Below are 24,866 nucleotides of genomic sequence, written 5' to 3'. Positions count from 1 at the left end.
ACAGTGGAGACATCACAGATGTCTTTGGACTGACTAGTTAAGCACACTAGGTCATTTCATTCATATTTAAGTTATTAAATTCATATTTACACAGAATTTCAGATTAGATGTTCACAGTCTTATTGTTGAGAAAGCTGTACTGTGGTCTGAATACCTTAATGAAAGGTGCAGATTATCTGAAGTTTTGTGGGAGTAGCTGCTCTGAGGACACAACTAAAGATAGGCAGGAGCTTTCACAGAAATCAGCTACATCAACTCAGTAGGGATGAGAAACCAAAAAGATGACCAAGGAGTTTGTGAAACTGCAGATCTTGAGTTGATTTTAAAAACAGTAAATTTTCTACCTGATAGTACAGACTCTATAGAAATTACTTGCAATATAACAATAAATAAAAAATAATAATTATCACCAGGTCTTTATTTTGATAGTATTCTTCACTAATATAATGACTGGTAAAACCCATTTTTAAGGGGGTATGCTTTACACTTTTTGCTCATATAAGATTTATATTTACTAGCATCAGTGTGCAAATTCAAAATTACCTTTTTTTTGAAGAAAAAATGGTGAAATACTGTGATATTTCAAGTTTAGGAAAAACAGGCCCATAGACTATAAAAGAATGGCTTTTGGCTCTCCACTCCAGCCTAGAAAATACTGTCATGCCAAAATAGTTTCATAGCATCGTAATATTTTGGTCTAAAGCCGGTTCTGCAAACTTGAGTGGCTTTTAAGGAGGCTCTGACACAGTATCTGAAATGTATCTTCAGGATAATGTCAGTATGGTAATGGATACAGTTTTAAATCTACCATGCCATGAAATAAGAAGGGCCAGTCTAGTCTTGGCATGTCTCCCTTGGCAATGTGGGTGCTAAACCAGGGAGTAATTTCCCTTATTGTATTTAACGGCATGTCTCAGATTTATAAGCCATTAAAATATGACTCCACTAATTAAAAGGTAATTGTGATATGTCTTCCTAGGGCTGAGGGATTAACTGAATCTGATCTCAGGATGGTTAATAAAGGCAGTTGGCTGCTGCTTTAAATATGAATTAAATCTATAAAACATAATGATTTCCTTGAGAACAGAACTGGCCCAGTGGCGTACGCTCCAAAAATGGACTGTTGGCTTCATTGAATGCAGTGGGAACTTGAATTGAATGAAAACATGATGAGCCCTTAATGATTCTTGCTGTAAGTGGTTCACACTTCAAAATCACTTGCAGATTTTGTATCTGTTTAAAGATCAGAAACAAGAAGATTAACCACATCCGAATTTTGTCCTTTCTGTGTGATACCGGCACCTGCCTTTAGAGTAACTTCTCAAAGCAGAAGAGGGAAGAGATTGAAGAATAATAACCAAGCGCTTGTCAGCATTTGCTATTGCAAGCAACTGCTGTTAGAAAACCCTATTGCACATATCAGATACTAGACAAAAGCCTGCAATGGAGCTGGAGCTGCTTGGGAGATTGTTGTTTTCACAGCTGGCAGTTACCACCCTGTCAGCTGGGAAACGCTATGTTCTGCACCCTGATTCACTGCTGTGCCAAGGAGAAGCAGTTGGTTTAATTCACAAGGCAGCATACTTGCCTATTAAAAGCTGATGGTCTCATGAAAGCCTCCTGGGGTTTTACCACTGAATTTGGGGATATTTGAAGAATTACGGGGAAAGCATGGATCTGTTATACTGTGCTTAGGTTCAGGCTGCCGCCAAGTTGGGTAACACTTAGATCCTGCTATGGTCTCAAACACTAAATTCTGTTCAACAGACTCTAGCAGGAGGACTTGTCTTCCTGGAGAAATAGTGATAACAGATAAGCTTTAAGGTAAATGAAACTTCTTTTAAAAAAGCTTTGTGCGTTGGTAAGTTGAGAAGTGGTTTGTGATCTCTCTTAGCAGAGCCTTCTTTCACTAGTGGTAAGGAGCATTTAGCCAGAATTGCATGTTGCACTGCAGAGAGTAGGAAAAAGAGGAAGAGCAGGGTGAAAGCTGGGGGTGGTGAGGAAAGGCGGGAGGGGACGTTGTGCCCTCCCACGCCGGGGCACTGCTGGGGAACGAGAGAGGAAGTGAGATCCTCGCTGGCTGTGAATTCGCCTTGCGCTGCTCCATGCAAGTCTGCCCTCCCTCGAGGGCTCCATGAAGATACCACCCTCGCTGCCTCATCTCCAAGATCTGCCAAGGGGAAAGACACATTACCTGCTTGGCATGTTTTGGGCTTCACAGCCCGTGACCTGTTGGCCCCAGTCCCGGCCCCAGCAGGACATGCTGACTGCCGTAAGGCTCTGGTGGCTGATGCAGCCTGTAGCCCTTTTCTGTCAGCAGTGGCAGTGACTTCCCTCAGAGCCCTGTCCTTCCCTTGACCAGCGTGGCTGCTTGCTCTCGTACACCCATCGCCTGCCCCATCTCCCCAGCCAGCCCTTCAGCCCTCCGCTGTCCTTCCTGACCAGTCCTGTTCCTGATCCCGCTGTCCTTCCCCCAAACTTCTGGCCCTACTTCGTGCTTCTAGGCCTATCTTCAAGAGGCTGCCCTGGAGGTTGCTGCATGCCCTGGAGGTCTCGCCGGCGCAGGAGGGTCCTCGGAGAGGCTCTCCTGATGCTGCAGGGCTGCAAGTGTTCTTTATCAGAACACTTTATGAGTGTTCTTTGTCAGGGCCATCATTTGATCATTTGATGTGCTTGGAGAAAATGATCCTTTCCCTCTCTTCTAATCCGCCTAGTCAGACCTCTTTGAGAAAAGGCCAAAATAAGCAAATCTACTGGGGAAGATGCTTTTTGTAGAGAATCTGTGATCTGATGGAGTTGTATATTTAGTTCAGTATATTTAGTTTTAAATTAAAGCCTTGGGAATGTTGTCTATGGATTACTGTGAAGCGTATAAGGCTAATATGAGATGTTATCACTCCTACTAAAGTGCCAAAATTTGGGTTCACAAAATAATTCAACTAAAGTAAAACAATCTAAAAGGTTTAAGACTATGCTAAGAAAATACAAAAAGGTCTTGCTAATGTTCTTGCTGACAATGAAGTCTGAACAATTGTTAAATATAATATGTCCTTAAAAAAATAACATATAGCAATCTTTCTACAACATGCATTGAATCTGATTTTCTCTATTTTTATTCCACGTAGGGCTGTCAGAACGAGTGTGTGGCTGGAGGATGTGCAGGGGATGCTACAAAGCATGTGACCGAGTCTTTCAAGGTAAGTTGTTTGCTAAGGTGTTTGGAGCATTTCAGTGGGCAGAGCTAGGCATCATCTGCAATGCGGTGGGAATTCTGGAGCAGGAGTTTGTAACTGCTGACACACAAGCATAATTTTATAAGCAGGAGTTGCATTTTTTGAAATTATTTTCAATATCTATTAACCCTTTAAGAAATTAACAATGTTTCAAGAGTAATTTTAGTTTCAGGTGCCAGCTAAAAGCTTAATAGACATTAAGCAAAAATTAACATGATATTCCTGAATGTTTCTTAACTGTTACCTGCTTAAAAGCAATATAGCTCTAGATTGATTACCCCCATAAGTTCTCTAAACAAAGGCTATGTAACGTTCTGTATTTATACTTCATTATTTGTCTAATTTTGGCATGGTGTTCAAAACTATTTTTTTTTCTGGTTTCAAAATTGCAAAGTTAAGAGTCTCAGAAGGGCTTCACACCACAGCTCTGGCACATTCGCAGCACTCAACAACTCCACTAGTAACGAGGATTATTTCTTTGACAATGTGTGGACACAGTTGTTAATTAATGGTCTGTTGGGAACTCAGAGCCCATCAACATGTGCGGCTTTTGACTTCTGCCTTCTGTCCCCATTCCCATTCTCTGCTTCTCTTTTTAATATTTCTCTGGCCTTCATTACACATCTATAATTCTCTTTCTCCCCCTCTCTTTCCCTACTTTACATATAACCTTTAAAAGCCTCATCTGTCTTTTGCAGATGTTCAACAATATTACTCCAAAAAGTTGACCTCACTTGTGCTTTTTCAGCAGTTCCTTTCCTGTTATTGCTGACTTACTGTCAGCAGTATGAGAGATGAAATTTTAGTGATATGCTTTGTAACGGTCACGTTCTTCCTGTCTCTTTGGGCAGTGTCCAGTTGAGTGCAATCTTCTGAATTATGCTTAAGTAGCTATTTCCCTTTTAGCTTCTCAGACTTTATTAGATATAGAAAATAAATGCTGCAGAAAATGTGTTGGTCTCTGTGGTAAGATTTATTCTAATAAAAACCTTGCCAAGGATAGAAAACAGAAAGAGATCCCATGACTGCAGGATTTGGTCTTGTAACAACATGCCACTTGATTTCGTTTTCACCTTTCTCGACCCTTTTGAGTCCTTCTCTTCTTTGTTCCTTTGCACTGAACATCTCTGGCAGTTTTATGAGAGAAGGCTGATTTAGGATGACTTTTCAGCCAGAAGGTCTGCTTTGTGAAATGTTGACGTAAGCATGTAGCCAGTTATGAAACTCCAGCATCTGACATAACATGGAGTGCAGAATTGTTTTGTAAGTCTACTTTTAATAAGCAGGCAACATAGATCCCTATATATATATATGTATTTGGTATAGATTACTGGAGTAAGTATTTGAAAACAAGAACAATTTCTTTAGAAAAGGGAGCTGTTCTCACTTATGTAACTGCCTGCACTATTTCCTCCTGTGCAGTCCACATGAAGGATGGACGGACAGAGTGACAAGTGCTCTGGTAGTGTTTGGGCCACAGGCGAACAGGCCATAGATTAGAGGAGCCTTAAGGCAGCTCTAAATTATGCCAACTGTCAAGCAGCTCCCTTACCAAGCTCCAAATATTGGGAGTCTTCAAGCCAGTTTCCTTTTATTCTTGTGTGTCAGTCAGAATGGCAAATCATGAGCAGAGATTCTGTGTGTGTGAATGGAAAATGTATTAGCAGGTGGGACAGATGCATCATATGGGGAAAAATGTTAGAAAAAACAGCTGGCTCAGACTGAAGTCTGATTCCTAGGTACTTTCCTTCAGTATGGGTCTGTTTGTGGAGATTAACTGCAGTCACTAGAAAATAGTGTACTGTGGTATATGTTTGATTGGGAGATACATATTCTTTGTCACATCGTGCAATATAATAATAATTTACAGTTTCTGTAACTCATTCTCTCTCTCTCTTAAAAATATATATATATATAAATGAAGGAAAAAGGACACCAGGCAATGACAAATAAAATAAAGTTGGATTCGTTTGAGGGCTTCACAATTGCTTCTATGAAAAAAATTGTGGCTACAACTTCAGAAACTATTAGTAAAGATATTTCAAGGAAAGCTGCTATTTGTTTGCAAGTAACCAAAGTAATCCAGGATTGTGGGAATGGAAATACAGAAAATGGGGAATGGTTTATTTTTATGGTTGCATAAATGTGGATGATGCCAATATTTGAATACCAGATTCCCTCTCTGAAAACACTTATTTTTAGAATGCACTGTTGTGCTTTTTAGGTAAATTATATGAATTTCACTACAATTTCTGTTTAACAGGGGATTTGAGTTTTTCCTCCGTATTCTGAGAAGGAAGGACTGTTACATGTAGACACTAGGGTGTAGTGAGCTCCTTGGCTTGCTGTTCACTGTTCTGAATTCTCATGGACTTCTTTCAAGTCGGAATCAGAACTTTGTTGATACCAGTTGCTATCGAATTACTTTTAGGTTTGATTCACTTCTGCAGTTCAAAGGCTAACCCTGACTGCTCTGTGATTTATGAGATATCTAATGGGTTGCACTTAGACATCATGAGTAATCTTGGAGCGGATGAGGAACATCAGAAGGAACAATGTTTACACTTAGATTTCCTCTCTTGTAAAAAATGTCAAATCTCCAGGATTTACCTATCCAGCTCCTTCCACCAGAGCAATTTTTTTTTTACCCCAAACTAGTGCTTATTTATATGTATTTTTAAAGAACTGGCTGTGGGGTCCGACCATTACCTAAGAAATTATGCTTGTAATTTTGGTGTATTGTGAGCACCAGACTTCTAGGAAAGGCATGTAAAACCGAAGGTGGAAACTGCAGCCTTCTCCTGTATGATTGAATGTTGAATCTGAAAAGACATATACTTGGTTTTGCTCTTGGATGTGCCTTTTCTTGTGTGATAGTATCATGAAATAACATATGACTAAGGCCCTTAGTCTGTGTGTTTTGATAAATTTGAAAAACTCTGTTTTTTGTCTCGGTATAACTTTTGGTCACAGAATTTATTTTCTCTTCAGTAAGAGACTAATATATGAGATACTTTCTTTAAGTACTCTTTTAGGTATTTTCCATTGCCATTGTTTCTCTATATTTTGATATTTCAAAACTATATAGAATTAGTTATAAAATAGCCATAGTTTACAGTTTAACCTGGGCTCGTTTGCTATTCTGAGGAGCTGTGATAGTGGAATGGATAACACGTAAGCGGCGTTCCCAGACCTGAACGGCTCCTAAGTGACTGTGCTTCCTCCTGCCCAGTCTCCTGCAGACAAACGCAGCCTTCCCGGGCCCCAGGCCAGTGGCATGGGAGCCCGGGCAGCCTGGCAGCTCTGCAGGTGGGTTAGCGCAGTGCTGTGCCTGTCTCGTGATCCCCGCTGAGCTCTTGGCCTCGCAGGACTGAACGCAGGCCACGCCAACGCGTCTGCGTGACGCCCACTGGCTCCTGTGGAGCTGTGTGGGGCACTGGGTGCAGGAGGTTTCTGTGATGCTCCCTGCCCCACGGCCTGTTTTGCAGAGCCATAATGTCTACTGTGCTCCGACCCACTTGCCATCCTGCTGGGAACTGCACAGACTAGAAAAAAAAAACTAATTATTTCTGCGCTGTGGCTATAACCTACAAATAAACAGCCAACATCTATTCACAGCCATCGATAGCTCTAATATTTTTTCTGCTTTGGCTTAGGCAAGTAGAAACTGAAAATGTATTTCCAAGGCAGGTGTTTGTGTTTCAAGTTGAGACATTGCCAATAAAAAATATTAAGGGTATTGATTTTGTTCTTACAAGTCCTGTCACACAGATGTTGCTCTTCCCAGGAATAGGGCTTTTAGCGGCGTATTTTAAAACATGCAGCTTTGGCGTCAGATTACCATGAACTTTGTGCAAAACGCAGAGTCCTGATTCTGTTTCACTGCCTTATTTCACATTCCTGGCAAATGTGCATCCACACAGGCTTTGCACACAGCTATTTGAATGTTACTAATAATGGCCAGAATTCATCCTGTGGATACAGCTCTCTATTACTGGCACTCTGTTTCCAGCATATTACAAAAATGCTCTGTTATGAAGGTATAAACCCAGGAGTTTATTAAAGAAGGCTAATACAGGCTGGGCAAGATTGACTTGGGCATCTGCTGCTTCCTTTCCAGCTCTCAGAAGTGTGGTTAGAGCAAAGCTCGGTGCCAGCTGCCTGTGCAGGTAGAGCAGCAGCGCAGCTCAGCATTGCCAGGCATGGTGCTCTCTGCAGGTCGTGCTTCCAGCGCAAGGCTGTGAGCACAAGGTAGCTGGTAGTAGAGAAGCATCACTGATTCTTCCTTCAGGATTGTGGTAGCCCAGAAATGCTGCTGAACGAAAACATGTTCTTACAGCTGTGAAAATAATCTTCTAATTCTCCATGATTCTCCTGTGCTAGGCTAAGGGATGATTTCCCAACAGCCTGCAAGTGCTTTTTTAGTGCCCTTGGGAACCTGCCTTGTGGTGTTTGAGATCCAGGGTCACTCTGTTCAGTGCAAAGCTCATGGCAAGTAGTAGTTCCAGCTGTGTTTCTTTTGAAAGAAATAATGTCCCTCAAATAGTTACAGGATTGTAGCCGTAGCAGAGAAACTGCCTGTCTTGTTATCTGAAGTTCTTGAATTTGTAAATAAAACTAATTGTCTTCAACAAACAACAGGAGCTTTTAGCCCAGATGAAAGGGAGATGCTTGGAGAACAGCCAGGGAGCAGTTTTGTGGACTTAACTTACAGCACAAGGAAAGTGATGCTTTATCTTCTTTGTTAACTAGGAGCTTAAGATAAGATTCCTATAAAAGCACAGAGGTTGTCCTAGAATTTTGGAAATTATATTTGTACCATATCTTTTTTTTTCCCAAAAGTGAAGGATTGTTTTTAAAATGAAAGTCTTTAGCACCAGCCAGTGATTCACAAGGGAAACTATCTGACCCTCCCCCAAAACTTAAAAAGTCCATGCTTTCAAGAATGCATAATTTTTCCTAAATGGCACAGTGGTAATGATCCCTCAAAATTGATATTAAATGGATTCTTTGTCCAATATATAGGAATGAGAACTACAATTAAGAAAGATAATATAGTCTTTTTTCATATTATTCTGTTGTGCTTTCTGCTTGCTTCTGGGATAATCCATATATCCATATGAAATAATTACCTATAGAGCTCAAAAAGTGTTATCTTAATCCGCACTTCTTACCTGTTTGCAAGAAAGTCCTGAGTATGCCCCGTCACCAAAATATGACAATTTCTGCAGCAGATCAAGCGGTAAAATTCATGGCAGTTTGCAAAGCTTAACTTGTGTCTACCAGTGTGAGAGACAAGGGTGGAATAAGCAAAAAGGCAGGTGTGGTCAAATGAATGTTTGAAATTATTACTAAAATGTGTGTAAGAGACTGTACCATGATAAAGTTTTTTGCATTTTATGTTCCTAAAAGACTTTTTTGAAATTCCACCAGAAATGATAAATTTGGGGGACCATCATTCCATAAATCCCCTTCCCTGCATGTCTGCAAGCTTATTAAAATCAGGTTAAGAAGATTTAACTGTGACTGCACAGCACTCAGACACTTGGGATTATGCCTCTATTCTTGGCTATTCCACACAAGGTGTTTGTTACTGGACAGGCTACTTAGGCCGAATATTTCTTACTTGTTTGTTGAAAATTTAGGTTTTCAATTCATTTCTTCCATCAATATAGCTATTTTTATTAAAAGTGTAGTTGTAAGTATCTCATTTTTATGTTTCAGTTTTTTTGTGCCAAGTGGATAGTTTTCAAAGCCCTGAGGCAGTCGCGTCTTAAGTCTTTGTACACCATTTTTTAAGCTTTGTGTTTTTAAAGCATTATTTGAAGATCTAACTAAAATACTGTGACTCTGTTTAAAAAAAGAAAAGCGGTATCAGTGAAATGTCACAGATCTTTATATTTTAGTCTCGTATCACAGGCCATTGTGAGCTCTCAGCCTGTGTTAGACTCAAACCTTCTTCTAGGCAAACTCTTTCTAAAAATGGACTGTTGTGTTTGTGCTGCAGAGTGGAAATACAGCGGTTGTGAGGCAAAAACAGCGCGGCGTTAGAAATTGTGTTAAGCAAGCTGTCAGGTCTTTTGAGAAGCAGCAGCAGATATTAATAACCAATAATGTGAGTAGTGTAATTAGTTAATGCATCTTGTATTTATGGAAATATTTGAATATGAGTCTCTGAGAAGATTTTCTGTATGAGGCCATTAAACAATTGTGGTTTGCAGTATCTCTTAATTGTTCTGTGTGGAATTGCTTCTTTCTAATCCGTGGGAATTCCATTCCCTTATCTTCCTTAACTTAAAAAAGAAAAATTTTTATCAGCGGAGAAAGAGAATAAAGATAAAGGGACAAACCAAAGGGGTTATTAGTTCATTTAAGTTTTCTGCAAGCAGTAAAGGTGGGTGAGGCTGTAGAGATTCTGGGAGTTTTGCCTTCTTTATAATCTGAATCTCCCCAAAGGTGGAAGAAGGGGTCTCTACTATCTTAAGTAAGCCTTGGGTTGAATCAGTGTGAGTTGGTGCAGGGCATCATTTGAATACATGCAGCACTTCTGAAGTTCTGTTAGTGTCATTGCAATCAATGTCATTATGCATTATCCATACACTTGAGCATTTTGTAGGGTAAGGCCAGTTTATTCGATGTTTATTCTACTGGCGGACCAGCCTGCAGCTTTCTCACATCCTGATTTTCCCTTCTGATGCTTTTTGACGTCCTCAGATTGCGCTTTGAGCTGGGCTGCTACTGTAGGTGCCCCGTTCAGCCTCGAAGGAAATAATGTACATCACTTACCTCGCAAGGGCGCAGAAAAGTGTTTATATCAGGTTTACTGCCCTGCCTGCCTCTCCAAATCAAACATTACCTGGTCAGAGTGGAGCATCCATCAAGCCAGGGGAAAGGGTGAAGAAGCTAGAGAAAATCATAGAATCACAGAATCATTATGTTTGGAAAAGACCTTCAAGATCATCGAGTCCAACCATGAGCCCCTCAACACGCTGCCGACTAAACCATGCCCCTGAACGCCTCATCTCCACATTTTTTTGAGCACTGCCAGGGACTCCACCACTTCCCTGGGCAGCCTGTTGCAAGGCTTCACCACTCTTTCCACATAGAAATTCTTCCTAGTGTCTAGCTTGAATCTCCCTTGGCACAGTTTGAGACCATTTCCTCTTGACCTGTCCGTAGTTATTTTGGAGAAGAGATTAACCTAATGCTGTTCCCTGCTCCTTTTCTTCCCATTTCCTTGTGGGGTGAAGGGGAGGGTAGTGGTAGAATCTCACTCTTTGATTTAACAAATATTTTCTTAATGTGTTGGCTATTTGTCTGTTATGAATCATATAGGTAAACATGTTGCAGAGGAAGGGCTAGACAAAGTCCTCCCGGGCCTGTCTGCTCTGCTGTCAGGATTGATTCACGACTGATTCACAGCCCCGACACCTCTCGGCTCTGTCATCTGCTCTGTGTTTCAGTACCCACCATGCAGGCAACCTGGTGCCCCTTCCAGGCACCACTCCAAAGACCTGGACAAACAAACACTACCAGAGCAACTCCTGGCTATGCTTTACGTTCAAAAATCTCTGGCTGTTCTCCCTTGGGTAGCAGAACACATTTTGTTTTTCAATTTTTATAGAATTTTCTTCCTGTTCAAATCTTATTATATCTTGGCACACTTTCCATTCTCAAGCCTCAGGCTGTGTTGTGAATTTAAAATAGTAATGACTATAAAGGGATTATAGGCTGGCTGAATTTAACGTTATTTTTTTTCCTTACAAGCTAGTAATAAATTTATAAGAATTTGTTGCAGCACCTCTTATAAACCCCTTTGAATAGATACAATCCTTACACAGATCCTACTGTTTTATTATTTCTACTGTAGACATTCATATTATTGTCAACAGAGCCATTTTAGGCTTAGTCTTATACAGAAAGTGACGGCCTCTTGCAGTCTGTTGCAAAGAAAAAGAAGATGGGAAAGGGATACAAGAGCCTGGAGGAATCACCCAGCCCCAGTCACCAGCAGCACACAACTCTTCTCACTCTAGCAGATCATGCAGCTGTGGTGTCAACTAGTGATTAGAGGATAGAGCTGAGAGGTTAGTGAGCAAATCCAATGAAAATAAACCCTGTTAGAAAAGGCAGAATTTGCTTGCATCCAGTAGAGCAATATTCAACATTTCTTTTTCTAAGGCAGGATTTTTGCATAGGCAGAGCAGGCAACTACTTGTTGTGCCCCAGGGGAGGAGAAAAGGACCAGTTGCCCTTTCAACCACATAGCTGCAAGCGTGGCCGCTGCTTCCCGCGGCGGTGCCAGTGGCGGCGCAGCTGGCGTCGCCCCGACACCGCTCCGAGCGTGCCAGGAGCTTGGCAGGAGCTTGGCAGGAGGTTAAGCGTGATGCGCCACAGCAGCCTGCAGAAAGCAGGAGCACGTGGTGGAGGCTCTTGCGGGAGGAGGCTGCACATCCCTGCAGGCTCTTCACAGCAGCTGCTCTCCAGGAGCAATTGCAGGCAGCAAATGGTGGTCTGAACTCCACCACCATGTGGTGCTGGCCCAGAATATGTAATGGATGCCCTTCCCAGGCATCTGGGAGCACTTTTCAGGTGAGCAGGAAAAGAGGGGCGTTCCTTGCTGCCTGCAAGGGCCTGGGAAGGGAAGGGGCTGATGAGGCTGCGGGAGAAAAGTACTGTTTTGCCCATTGCTTCTGCTGCACTGCTGCCCACAAAGTGGGAACAGCAAGGCCCCATAAACTCCTCCAAGAGATCTCTGCTTCCGAAGCTGAGTTAGCAAGCCTTCCTCTCCAGTGGAGTCCCACGCTGCTGTACTTACTTTGCTGCAGCAATCACACTTTGCTGCAGCAATCACACTTTGCTGTTCACAAGTGCAAGGGCAAAACTGGTTTTCACTTTGTCTATGCTTCCATGCCTGTTATTACATCAGGAGATGCAAATCTTTCCTAGGATATGCTTAAAAACTCAACATATGTAATAAAAAAAGAATAATTGCTCTTGGCTGCTTTGTGATCTTGAATGAATCACCTAGGCATGAAGTCAGGGAGTTGAAGTACTTCAGCATCATAGATCACAGACAGTCTTGTTCGCTTTATGCTAATGTTTTGAGGATCCCTGCTGAAACTTGTTGTTATGGTTGTGCAATTTGTAAGCTGTTGTATAGCTGAGGCTGCCAGTTCTGTGGTATGTGTGGTAGAAGTGCTTGGCCCAGTGCAATGTTCAGAGAAGTCAGGGTATGTCGAATGATTTATGCTTGTTACAGCTACTCAGTCTACTGCTTATTCATTGGGGAAATAACCTTGTAGGCAAATAATCTAGTAGGCAAAGATCAGCTGGGAATGCTTTGGCAAAATGTGAGGGAAAGAGCAGGGCCAGATGCATATTCCCCATTTGCACTTGCCCTGAACAATTCTCTAGGGTAAACATCAAATGAGGAGCAGGAGGGCAGCAATGAGGGGAACAGCTCTGGACTGAGGCTGCTGCCAGCTCTAGATCTGCTTAGGGATTTTGCAAGGGGAAGGGAGGCTAAGCACTAAACTGACATCCTGGCCGTAGGCACCAAAATGTCTTCCTGCAGCTTTGGCTAGAAATTAACAACACATCATTTTGTATTTGACTTGGTTTGTAATTTGGAAGATCTGTTTTGATCAAGGGATGAATTTTAGTTTCAGGAAGTCACAGTGTGTCCTCTGTGCTCGGCAGTGGTGAGTCTTCAATGTGGAAGAAGTGGTGCTGCAACTCGAGGGCTCCTTTCAGATTTGGGGCTATTGGAAAGCGTGTGTGGTTGAGATAGGAGCTCCTTGCAGGTGCAGTGATATCAAATGCCCTGGCAATCCCTCTTATTCGTCTCTCTGGCAGGGCAATCTGTTTCTTCCTCTTTCTAGCAAGGGTTCCCAGGGCTGGACCTTAGGCACATCCATTTGGACGTACGGTGCTGCTGCGGAATGGGAAAGTTTGCCAGAACGGCAAAAGTCTTTGCTATTTTACTTTGGGCAACATGGGCCAAGTCGCTGCATCTGGTTATTACTTAGGCTGTGTGCCACGCGTGGTTCTTTCTTCACTTCCCTTTTTGGCCTTTGTTTCCCAGTTCTGTTTCCAGTTGAAGGGCTTCATTAGGCAGCAGCGGCAGAGAGTGCTGGAGAGCGCGTTCGTAAACAAAGCAGGCGAACCACGTAGAAAACTGCCCTTTGTACTGTCGGTGTGAACAGCAGTGTTAATGCTATCCCTAATGTGTCCTTAATGCTGCTTCCAGGATTGGAGCGATGTAGACAAGGCAGAGATTGCCATTTATAAAGGTCATAGGTGACAGCACAGCATTGCCATGATCATTTTTCAGTGTGAGTGATGCTAGAAGTAATAAGCACTGATATGTAACGAGTGCTTCTGGTGTTAGTCACCTGGCCTCGCTCCGCGCTCTTGTTGCAGGTCCTGCTGTCTCCCTGCTCTCCTTCCCAGCATTGCCCGAGTGGCACAACAAGAGTTTCTGGGCAGGTTAAGCCAAGGGCAGGGGGTAGGGGGTGGAGAAGAGGGTTTTGCTGGGGGCCTCATCGCTCAGAGATGTAGAAGAGGCTGAGGGTGCGGACAGTATCTTGTGCTGCAGACCACGTCATGAGAGGAAGGACGCAAAGAAGGGGTTTTCCGAGACCCCCCTGCCTCCTGTCAAAAATATTGAATGTACTGCAGCACTTGATGGTGTTTTGCCTTAGGAAGTGCTTGTTGGGATTCTGAAAGATGCAGCAGATTGTGGGTGGTATCAACTTGTTGCACCTGCTGATTGGTGAAGACAGAGAGAAGAACTGTAGGATGAACAAAGAGAAAGATACTCAAGAAAAAGAGCAACACTATTGGTCACATAAAACATGTTTTAAATGCAAGTTTAACATGATTTGTCAGAATTACAGGGATCAGGAAAACTTCTTGCCTGCTTAATGACCCTTGCTCTGTCTATACAGTTTAACCAGTATTTGAGGCTGCAGAACATCCCTAGAGTTATTTGAAGGAAGAGTTCTGGTATCGCAGCTGATGTTGTCAGGTCAGGTGTTTTCCAAACACCTTGACCAAAAGCTGATTTTCCTGCATGCAGAGGGAAGTGAGAAACTGCAGAGAGGCTCCTTGCTCAGAACACGCAGCTTCAGGAAGCTCTGTGCTCAGGAAACACCGTTTCCTTTCAGGAAACCATCACAGCTACCTTGTCTAGGCTCTCTGCCTCCAGCTGCCTCAGCCCGAACTCCAGTTCTCTAGTTCTTGTGCTCATAGTTCTCACCGGGCCTTGAACCAGCTGTGCTGCCACAGCCAAGGAAGTGGCTGACATGGGCAGGAATGAGTGGGTTGACGGGAGCTGTGCAGGGTGAGACGCTCTATGGTATTTCTGGTGTCCAAGCTGCTTTATTGTAAATATAGTTCTCTTAATGAAAATGGCCTGAGGTGAGACAGCAGCCTTGGCTTCGAAGAGGGCTGGTAATATCACTGGCAATAAGAATTCTAATTCAAGCATCTCTGTGCAGAGGTAACATATGACCCTGTTGTGCATCCTTGCAAGGCCCACTGGCACCCTGCTCCTGCCTAAGTGTTCTCCCGCACTAAGTGGTAGAGTGGGGGTAATTGCGAGCGCTGTTTCCTGGCTTTTATTTCCATGCCTGCTCTTCTGTGTTCTGTGGTTTTTCAAAGGGCATCATAAGGGGCTGTCAGGTAAAACTCATTTTTATTTTCAGTACATCATTAATAGTGCTTTTCCCACTGGAGCACTTGCTGCTCACAGCAGAATGGGTGCTCTAAAGAGTTAAGCAGAGTAATTGTATTTTCATCAGCTTATGTATTAGCACAAGCAGGCTAATGCACTGGAGTATCTTGACAAGCCCTATAATTGGAGGTTGTTTAAAACAAGCTTTCTGCTGTTCATGTGCTCCAGCTCTCAGTTAATTTCACATCTAAGCCATTAAGCAGAAAAAAAAAGTAAAAAATGGACCACTGTTCATTAAAGACATCTTGAAATTCAGGTTGTTTATGGAGATGAGGGGTTGTAAATTTTGAAAATCTTGAGATGAATTTTCTGCAAAATGTGTGCCGAGTATTAAGCATCAAAGTTGGTGACAGCTCCTGCAGAATCTCCTTCTTTAAGGCATGTGGAAATTGTTTGAAGTGGGAAGGGCAAAGTAGCTGCATTGCAGTCAAAGCTGTGCGTACCCAAGGTGGGAGAGCCAGACTTTCCCCGCAGTAACAAGCAGTGCCTCCTGACTCCAGTTAGGAAAGAGGATGCTGCCCAGAGCGGACCTCTCCTGCCTGCCCCCACTCTTCTGTACCATGATGCACCTATGAAAGCATATGGTGCTTTTTTGCAGCCAGTTAGTTATGGCTTGCAAGAGAACGCCTTTGCATGGTACAGTTTGTCATGTAAGGAATGATTTTTTTTACCCTCCCTTGTCCTATCAAGATCCTTCTAGGAAAATACAAACATGAAAGAACAAGCTAACGTGACCTAAGTAACGTGCTGACCACTTGTTCTGATCTCTCACATTGGTTTTATGTGTTAAATGAAAATCAGTGTAACGTACCTACTTAGTTGTGAGGGGGGAATTCCTTCCTTATCCTGGCTGATGATCAATTTATGTTGACCAGTTTATGAGTTATAGCAATTGGAAGTTTATGGGACTCATACAGGTGTAAACATTCACTGTAATCTAAATATCCTAGAAATTTTCAACTGCTAACTTGCTGTTTTCTTGCCTTGTACTTCTCCTATTTAACAGCATTTCAAAATATGCAAAATGCTTGTGCTCTGAGAAACTGCATGTATAGGTGCTTACACAGAAAGATAAACACTTTGCCTGCTAATTAGACATAGCTAATTTTAACCAGTCTGCCAGTAAGTATCCCAGCAGATAAAACACTGTATTTGTCTATGTTCACTGATTATCAATTCAATCTGAATTAATTATATTTATACACTTCATTTTTGGCTTTATGTTCCTTCAGGCTTCAGACTTGATTATCACTCCAGCAACGACTTTCAAGGAAAAACCAGACCCCACTGGTTTGGTGTTTGGGACTGTGTTCACTGATAATATGCTGACAATTGAATGGTCCCTGGCTTCAGGATGGGAGAAACCTTATATTAAGCCTCTTGAGAACCTCTCATTGCATCCAGCCTCCTCTGCTCTGCATTATGCTGTAGAAGTGAGTACTAAACCGCCTTGGAAATTGTTTATTTTGTATCGTTAGCTCTTAAAAGTATGGCGCATTATATAAGGACTGATACTGCCTTAACTTTTTTAGGATTGGTTACATTTTTCTAACTGATGTCATTCTAGAGTGACTTTTTTTACAGTTATGCTTCTGTTGGTGTAATCAGAATCAGCTCTGCTCTGTAGGTTCCAGCACACTTTGCTTTATAGGCAGTGAGGAAGAGCCCATTTTTCATGAGTTTAGAAAAGCATTGTAGTTCACTGACAGTGGATCTGTCCAATTACTGTCAGAGATGTAACTTAATTAAGCTCTGGATAAGACTGTGTGGGACTCGAAGGATAGTTTTAATTTGGGGACTGAACATGCACTTTGTGGAATTTATTCCAATCTGTTTAGAGTTTTATAGCTTGGATTGCAGGACAGACTAGGCAGGTGCTTGTTGGCACCTCCAAACAAGTCTGGAGAGCTCCAAAGGAGATGATAGGAGGCATTCAGCATGGACAAGGGTAGTAGAGCAGGAATATCCAGCATGGGACTTTGGGAAGTGGAATGTTAAGTCGGAAACCAGCGTGGTTAACCGTTTCCGTGCTTAGCTGCTTGCTGCCTAAAGCTGTCCTTTGTGTCCCCGAGCGGCGTCAGCGATGCTCACGCCTGCGCTGTCCTGCTTGGAGTCCTCTGACACCAGCAGAGCTGCTGGTGCTTCTTTTATTTATTTATTTTTTAGTTTTCTTTTTTTTTTTTTTTTACCACCTGCTGTTCCTGGGCTCTTGCCTGCACCATTTTTGCTGTCACTATTTTTCCCCCGCCCCGTCTCATCACTAAACTCCAAGGGACCTGTGTAAATGACAACAGGCCCCCGCGGCTAAGGCTGCAGCTCTTGATCTGCCCGAGGAGCAAGAAACCACGCTGGAGTCCCAAACCTGTATTGCACTCATAGTAGCATATTGCTTTAGTTCTCAACCTCTGGCCTGCTCTGAGATCATTGCTAATATGAACATTCTCTCATTTTTTCCATTTATTTATTTATTTATTCTTTTACTCTTATTGCATCACGTTTCCTCTAGCCAAGAGGACAGACAGAGGAGAATCTGATGCCAATGCTGTGGCTCAATGAATACACAGTGGGTATAAAAAAAATGATGAATTTGGCATTCCCTCCCCTTTTTCCTTGCCTTTCATGATGCAGTGTGAGAGCTTGGATCTGCTGAATTCCAGATCCAGCTCCTGTGATGTGTAAGTGTCAGATAATATCGTTTGTGCACCGCTGTAGCCTCCAACCATCAAGCAACCACAACAGTTGCTGTTATACAAGTTGAGCATTTCTGGAACACATCACTGTCTCCCTCTTGAAAGAGTGAAAGGTTTACTGAGCTCTTGGACATTAAAAATACGTATTTTTGGAGAAAAAAAATAATGGTTTGAGAAGGCTTTGTGTTTCAGTAATGATATGATTCTTGCTTTTGTTGAACCATTGGTCAAATCTTAGCAGTAACATTCCTTCCTCTTCCCTCTCATTAACACTTCTGTACATGTGTCGGGAGAAGGGGCGGGGGGACAACTTTTCTGTGAGAAGAACAAGTAGCTTTACAGAAATGCGATATTGCTCAGCAGCTGACCCAATAGAAATCATATCAAAATATCATTTGTATCATATGCTATGCCATCACTTATTATTTTTTGTTTTTTCTCGTAGCTACAATGTAGCTATCTTGGGAACTTTTTTTTTCAGTACTGTGCACAAAGCTTTTAATAAGGTTGGCATTATCATAGAAGTAAGAGCAATTTTAGGGCAAAAAGTTCTGAGCTTTAACTCTGGTTCTGCTGCATAACTGGTATGTAGCCTAAGGAAAATTGCCTAGATTCCTGCAACCCAGTTACAACTCAATTAAAATTTGTCATGTGGAAGGACCTAACTCCGTCATGGACCTGTATGAAGGCTTTTTAGACTTTGCATTTCACTAATCATTATGGGAAAATGTAGAATTTAATAATAATGAAACCTTTAGTGTTTTATAAAATTACTTAAAAATACTAGATTCCTCTTTCTTAATCGAAAACTAACGTGTGTTGTCTTCCAGTCACACAGAATGTATTTATGGCTATTCTTTTTAAACAGAAGATTTCTGTGGAGCCTGACAGAAGCAATGCATCTAAATTTATGAAATTTATACTGAAATTTAATGTACAGTGAAACACTTTAGAAAAAACATCTTAAAATTCTAAACTCTGTGTATAGATATAAGTAAAATTCTTTAGTTCTTAATCCAAGTAATATATGTATATATAATACTGACTTATACACTACATGTATGTTTATCTGTAAGTGGAAATTATCGATCTATAACTGAAAAATAGTATGGGTATTTTGTGTGTGTATGTAGTTTTTCTGCGATTAGGAGTGCTGGCAGGGCACTGGGGCCAAAGGGTTTTCTGGTAAATTGCGCAGCAGCACCAGTCACCCAGTCTCTGCAGTTAGATCAGATAATTATGACTAGTCTAGACTTTCTGTAAAGTATAGACAAAACATTTTCATGTGTTCTTCCTCTACTCTAGGCTGGGGCTCTGCTCTCGCATCCTAGCTAGGCTCTCTACCCCATCATAGGGACATATGGGAGAATAGATGGTCAAGAATTTGCTTGCAACAGCCTCCCCTTAATACCTTATTCTATGCTTCCTACCAAAATATGTTTTAGACCTTAAAATAATTGAGCCATTAGAGTAATTAATATATTTAATTAAAATCCACAGGTCTTTTTTCATAAGGGAGAATACTGTTTCATCTCAGCTTTAAGTATCCGTCAGGATATGAGGCGACAGTTAAGTCAAACACATGCTACAAATTTTAATTGTTGTAATCAACTTATGAGAAAAAAATCTTATCAGCAAGTCCCTTGACAGAACAAGATGTATTTTGAAGTGTAGACAGGCCGTCTTTATGACAAAAACATGAAAATACCACCTTACAGGAGTGTGCTGCAGGGATTGACTAGTTAACGTTAATGTTTTGAGTACCGTTGGTGCTAGGAAAAAGTTATAGGAAGGGAAGGTAGGAAAGGGAAGTTCCTTTATTTCCAAAAGGCATGTTACACTTTTACACAGGTTGCCATGGGATAACCTGCCTCAATTACTCTTTGTTTTCCCATTCTTCTCCCTTTCCCCTCACTTTTTGGCCTGGTAGCTGTTTGAAGGAATGAAGGCCTACCGCGGCGTGGATGGCAAAATCCGCCTCTTCAGACCGAGCCTCAACATGGAGAGGATGGCGCGATCGGCACGACGAGCAACTCTGCCGGTACGTAGCCAAGGCACAGCTCCCTCCCGACCTAAGGAGAATATCTTCGTTTTCGGAGTGTAAATCTCTGAAACAGCACTGTAGTGTAGCATTTACCAAATACTGTAGCTCTTGAAGAATTTTGTTAAATCTTCTCAGAGATCCTACTCAGTGAAGGAAACAGCTTGAATTTTGTCATCTTTTAAATCTTAAGAGAGTTTTGCTTTTTGCAGAATCTTCCTGCTGCCTTTGATGTAGAGAGTCTGCTACCGAGGGAGGAACGTTGCTTTTTAGGTCTTTGCATGCAGACTGATGAATAAATTGCTCTATTGCTGTTGCTTTTTTTTTTTTTTTCATCTTAGTTAAACCCCTTGGTGTCCGAGTGCCTTCACTTTTGATCTCGCACTAATAACACTCTTTCTAGCACTCATTTATTGGCCAAATTATTTCCTTCAATATTTATTAGCTTTATTACTGTGAGAACTTGTTAAAACTAGGAGACTTGGTCAGCCCCCTGTAGCTGTCAACCAAAGCACTCCTCTGCCAAAGGGGTGGTGCTCTAGCTCCCCAGGTGCCCTGGGAAGGCAAGATGTTGGCTGCATGGGGTTCTTTCCATATTGGAGGCTAAGACTGTAAATGGCTACTTTTTTGTAACCCTGGAAGAAATTTTTCTTTTTTTCTCCCTTTCTTCACAGTGTTTTGATGAGAAGGAACTGCTGGAGTGCATCCGGAAGCTGGTGGAAGTGGAGAAGGAGTGGGTGCCCTACTCGACCGCTGCCAGCCTGTATATCCGTCCCACTTTAATTGGAACTGAGGTTCGAAACAATACGTTTCCTCTTTGCTTTTGTGTGTTTAAGCATGAGACCATTAATTCATCAAGTTAAATATGCAGCAGCCAGTAAATGATAGTGTCCCAGTTCAGGGTTAAATCGTTTTTGTATTTTTGATTCTGAGTTAAATCACCTGCAGATCTGCTTCACAAACTTGTTGACCACACCACCACCTAGTGGACACATTTGTTCAGATCATTTAACATAAACGGTTGCAATTAATTTTCTAAGTGATTCTATAATTATATATGGAGATATATAAAACTGAAAGGATAGATATTTGTGACATGATAGTCTTTTAAAATGTTCTATTTTACATCTTTTAGCTCCTTTATTTTAAATTCTACTGATTTTAAATCCTTTAAAATATTAATAATTCAGAGAAAAAATGAGGGAAAATTTACTGTGTAGTTTTATTTCATTTCATACCTCCACTCTGACCTAAGTGAGGGGATTATGGAAGATTCTACCCAGTAAATTAAGATGTCTCTTCTGAGAGAGAATATCAAATTCTAAAAATCAATTCTTGTTTTACTTTATTCTCAAACCTCGACGAACCTGACCTTGATAGAGGCTTCCTAGCATGTCTTGCATGTGGGCATGAGTCAAGCATAAGGTATTTACCAAGTGAATTAGAATAGGAATTTCAAGTAAAACTTTTTTTGAGCAGTGGTGAGAGAGAAAGTTTTAATGGCAGAGCATTAAAACAGCAAGACTAAGGAATGTGTGGTTCCCAACTAGCAAAATCACTTTTTTGCAATAGCCATATCCATCAATGCTTACCATAATATTCATTTATTTCACATGTATTCTAAGACTTCATTAATTTAATGTGTTTAAATTAGTTGCAGATTTTCAGGTGAAAGGATATCCACAAAGTATTAACATGACTTTTTTTTTCTTAGTGAAAATCTAACCTTAGATAGCAACCATGAGCTTGTTCTGTTTAGGTGACTAGTTTCTCTGAGAGGAGAGAAAATAGTTGCATATAAGACTACTATGCATCCCTTGCAGTTGCATATAAGATCTGAAGGATAAGACATTCTTTCTAATGAACTGACCCTAAACAAAACAGTGTTTTAACAACCAAGCAGGATCCAGTCTTAGGATACTTTTTTTGGACTGTTTATTTCTCTTACTCTTCAAACTGTGAAAGAAAAAGATTTGTAGTGCTGAGAGCTTGTGACTATTCCTCATATGATTTCTTCCTCTTATTTTAGTCCTTCTGTGGGAACGTAGTGCTTCAAATGATGCAGTGATTTCTGAGAAATGTTGCTCCTGATTAAGCGCAATTCAAGCTGTCATTATTTCCCCTTCACGTAGCATAGTGGCAGCTGGGAAACTGCAGCCTCATGGGCTCATTTGAACTAGTAATAATGGCCAAGACCATGCTTTTTCACAGAAAAGCTCGAAGATATTAAATGACACAAAAACAGGCTCTTCACAAATAAGAGTGAAGCTTCAGTGATCTCCAGAGAGACAGGTTTCATTCAGCTTTGCAGAAATTTTTCAACATGGGTGAAAAAGCTGGTGGTTATTAGGAAAAAAATAGTCAACACATTAGCCAGAAACCTCAGTTTAGTAAAGTCTTTCAAGCTCTCTCCTGGGAGCTGCATTAGCTCTCGGAGGTTGTCTGTCATCTGGTTAGAAAACCAGAAATCACTAAGAGGACGTGTGACCTAAAACACAGCATGCACGCTTCCACAGGAGAAGGAGCCCTTGTCCTTTGCCTCTCCCCTGATCTGTTGTGCTTAAGCAGAGAACACACAAATTGATGTGCTGCACTGAGTAACTGCTTATACGCAGAGAAACTGAGGGGTAAACTCTGCTCTTTGTGGCATCCAGCTGCCTACGTTTGCATGATCCCAGCAGCATTGCACAGGATTCCAGCTGTCACCACGTCTCGTTATAAAAGCTGCCTCCTGGCAACCAGTTGTTTTAGATAATTCATCACTCTAGAGCTTTGCTAAGAATCATATAGATAAGCCGAGACTCTTATCCAGAATTCAGCCTTTGAGCAGCGGCAAACTTCATCTCCTGCTTCACGTGTTGCTTGTGATGACTTGATGACTTGAAGTAAGAGGAGCTATCTCTCAAAGACAAGAGGAAAACAGCAATATGTTCAGGCTTATTTCCTATGCTGTCATATGTGACAGGAATTTCCAAAAGACAGATCATTTCCGAATGACATGTGGCCTCTTCTAACCTCTCGTAGAGCTGACATAACCTAACCTCTAGTAGAGCTGAGTTCCTCAGCATTGCTACTGCTAGTGGTAGTCCTTGCATAAGAAAAAAAAGAAAAAAAGAGCTTTGCAGACTTTTGCTGTAATTAATATAGTTAGATTTCATATCTAGTGTGACTATGAGCTAAATTCTGAATTCTCTAAAGCTTGAAATTATTTGAGAAGGCTAAAATGATGCACAGATGAATGAACCAAAATTAAAATTATAGTTTCTCTGTTCCTTGGTCAACAGAGGGAAAAGGGGTATATAAATATTTCCCATTCTTTGTGGCACTTTATCTTGTCTGTAAAAGCACTCCTCTACTGCTGCAGTTCCTCTGAAAACTCTTTTTTTTTTTTTCAGAAGCTATTTGTGCAGTATCTGGTGTTTGGAGTGAAGTACACCAGTAACCTTTGTTTTTATTCCTTCTGTTCAGCCTTCTCTTGGAGTAAAGAAGCCAACTAAAGCCCTACTCTATGTCATACTGAGTCCTGTGGGCCCTTACTTTGCAAGCGGAAGTTTTAATCCCATATCCTTATGGGCTGATCCAAAATATGTAAGAGCCTGGAAAGGAGGAACAGGAGACTGCAAACTGGGAGGGTAAGAAAACCTGATTCTGCATTTTCTATGGAGCTCACTAATGAGACTCCTTTTTTTTTTTTTTTTTCCTTCTTCTTCTTCTTTAGTGAAGTATGTAATCCAGCAACAGATGTAAAGGTATCACATGTAGCAGTTGGGCAAACAATGGAGTGCTACAACAAAGATTTCAAAATTGCACTTTGTCAGTGCGTATACATTTCAGATGCCTCTCTCTGTTTGGAGATCACTGCCAAGTGAGCTCTTTGGAGAGAGAATTCTGCAGTGCCTCAAGCCAGGGAGCTGGACCTGGGCAGCTTCTGTCTGACACTTCATCCTTTCCCCTTGCAGAAGCTGACACTGTAGGTGGTAGCACTTCACTCTGAGATGCAGCATTCTCTGCAGGGGCCTGCTGCAGCTGGGCAATGCAGCATTAGGCAGTTACCTGCATGGACTTGACCATGACCTGTTAGTATCCTCCTTAATGAGGCAGAGGTCTTGGTTAGGTAGAAACGCAATTGCTAGTGTCCAAATGCTTGAGGTGTTGTCAGAATGGAGCTGCTTAGGATTTGAATGGAACAAGCAGCTTTGGTATGGCCGAGTAAGTAGATTGCACATATCTAGCCTGTGGTTTAAACAAAGCTTCTACCTAAGAGTTTATTTTGTAGGCACGAAGTTAGCAGGTTGTCAGGTGCTGCACAGCCAAGCCAGTAGAATAACAAATTGGAACAAAAAAATCCACCTTTCCTTCACTGAGTCTGGTGTTTTGAGGCTATTGCATTTGGCTTGTGTGATTGTTTAGTTTTACAAATACAGCAATTGTTTCCTGTGCGTGCTTCATGCTTCAGCTGTGAAGAAAACACAGAGAGAAGAGAACTGGGGTCATTACAAACTTTATTTGTGGACCAGAAGTGAGAACTTAATAACAGAGTGGTCAGCAATGGATGTACTGATTTAGGAATTTGATGGTTGCTGAACATCAGGAGCAGGAGGACCTTTTTCTTTTTCCCCCAGAGAGGCTACAGGGTAAACACGTTATTTAGTTGTAATCACCCTTTAGGCAGCATTTTAAGAAAATAGTTGATACTCAAAGATATGGAGTTCATTGAGGTCCGTATGCAACTGGAGAGCTACTAGCTCCGTGAATGTCACCTGCTAGAAAAGAAGTGGCTCATCTCTGGTAATTTTGTATTCCAAAAGGTCAAACTACCCATTTGTTCATCTAACATATAACATGAGGTTGATGCCTTTGCTTTGGTTTTTTAAAGCCGTGGATGGATGAGGATTGATGCACACTCTCCAGGATCTCCAGGATTTAAATATACTTAAAAAAAAAGTTTTCCTTAAGTGTCCAATTGCAATAGGTAGAACCTGCACAGAATGGGACAGGAGGTATTTTTAAGACTGTCTGGATGGATGTGTTGAGCTGTCAGAATTACAGGATAGTAGATACAAAATGGTCTAGTAAAATACCATCACAGTATCTCAGGAATAAGCAGTGATTGTGCAGAGCACTTGCCCATAAAGCAGAGGTGTATTTGTGCACTGAGTCTT

The 24,866-nt window shown here is 41.6% G+C and overlaps 1 protein-coding gene across 1 annotated transcript in view; it reads left to right on the top strand.

Moving 5' to 3' along the window:
- The window catches only part of BCAT1 (branched chain amino acid transaminase 1), a 51,066-nt gene that overhangs the window by 12,219 nt on the left and 13,981 nt on the right, over positions 1-24,866 (top strand). Inside the window, exons 2-6 of the mRNA XM_088528395.1 lie at positions 3,126-3,197; positions 16,206-16,406; positions 19,594-19,704; positions 20,379-20,498; positions 23,173-23,336. Coding sequence (XP_088384521.1) covers positions 3,126-3,197; positions 16,206-16,406; positions 19,594-19,704; positions 20,379-20,498; positions 23,173-23,336 — 668 coding nt within the window. The remainder of the gene's footprint in view (positions 1-3,125; positions 3,198-16,205; positions 16,407-19,593; positions 19,705-20,378; positions 20,499-23,172; positions 23,337-24,866) is intronic.

The sequence above is a fragment of the Tinamus guttatus genome, unplaced genomic scaffold (genome assembly GCF_059628265.1).
Source record: "Tinamus guttatus ecotype Peru unplaced genomic scaffold, ASM5962826v1 Tinamus_guttatus_pri_ptg000308l, whole genome shotgun sequence".
NCBI lineage: Eukaryota > Metazoa > Chordata > Aves > Tinamiformes > Tinamidae > Tinamus > Tinamus guttatus.
Note: the sequence above shows the minus strand (reverse complement) of the source record. Positions and strands in the feature narration are given on the sequence as shown.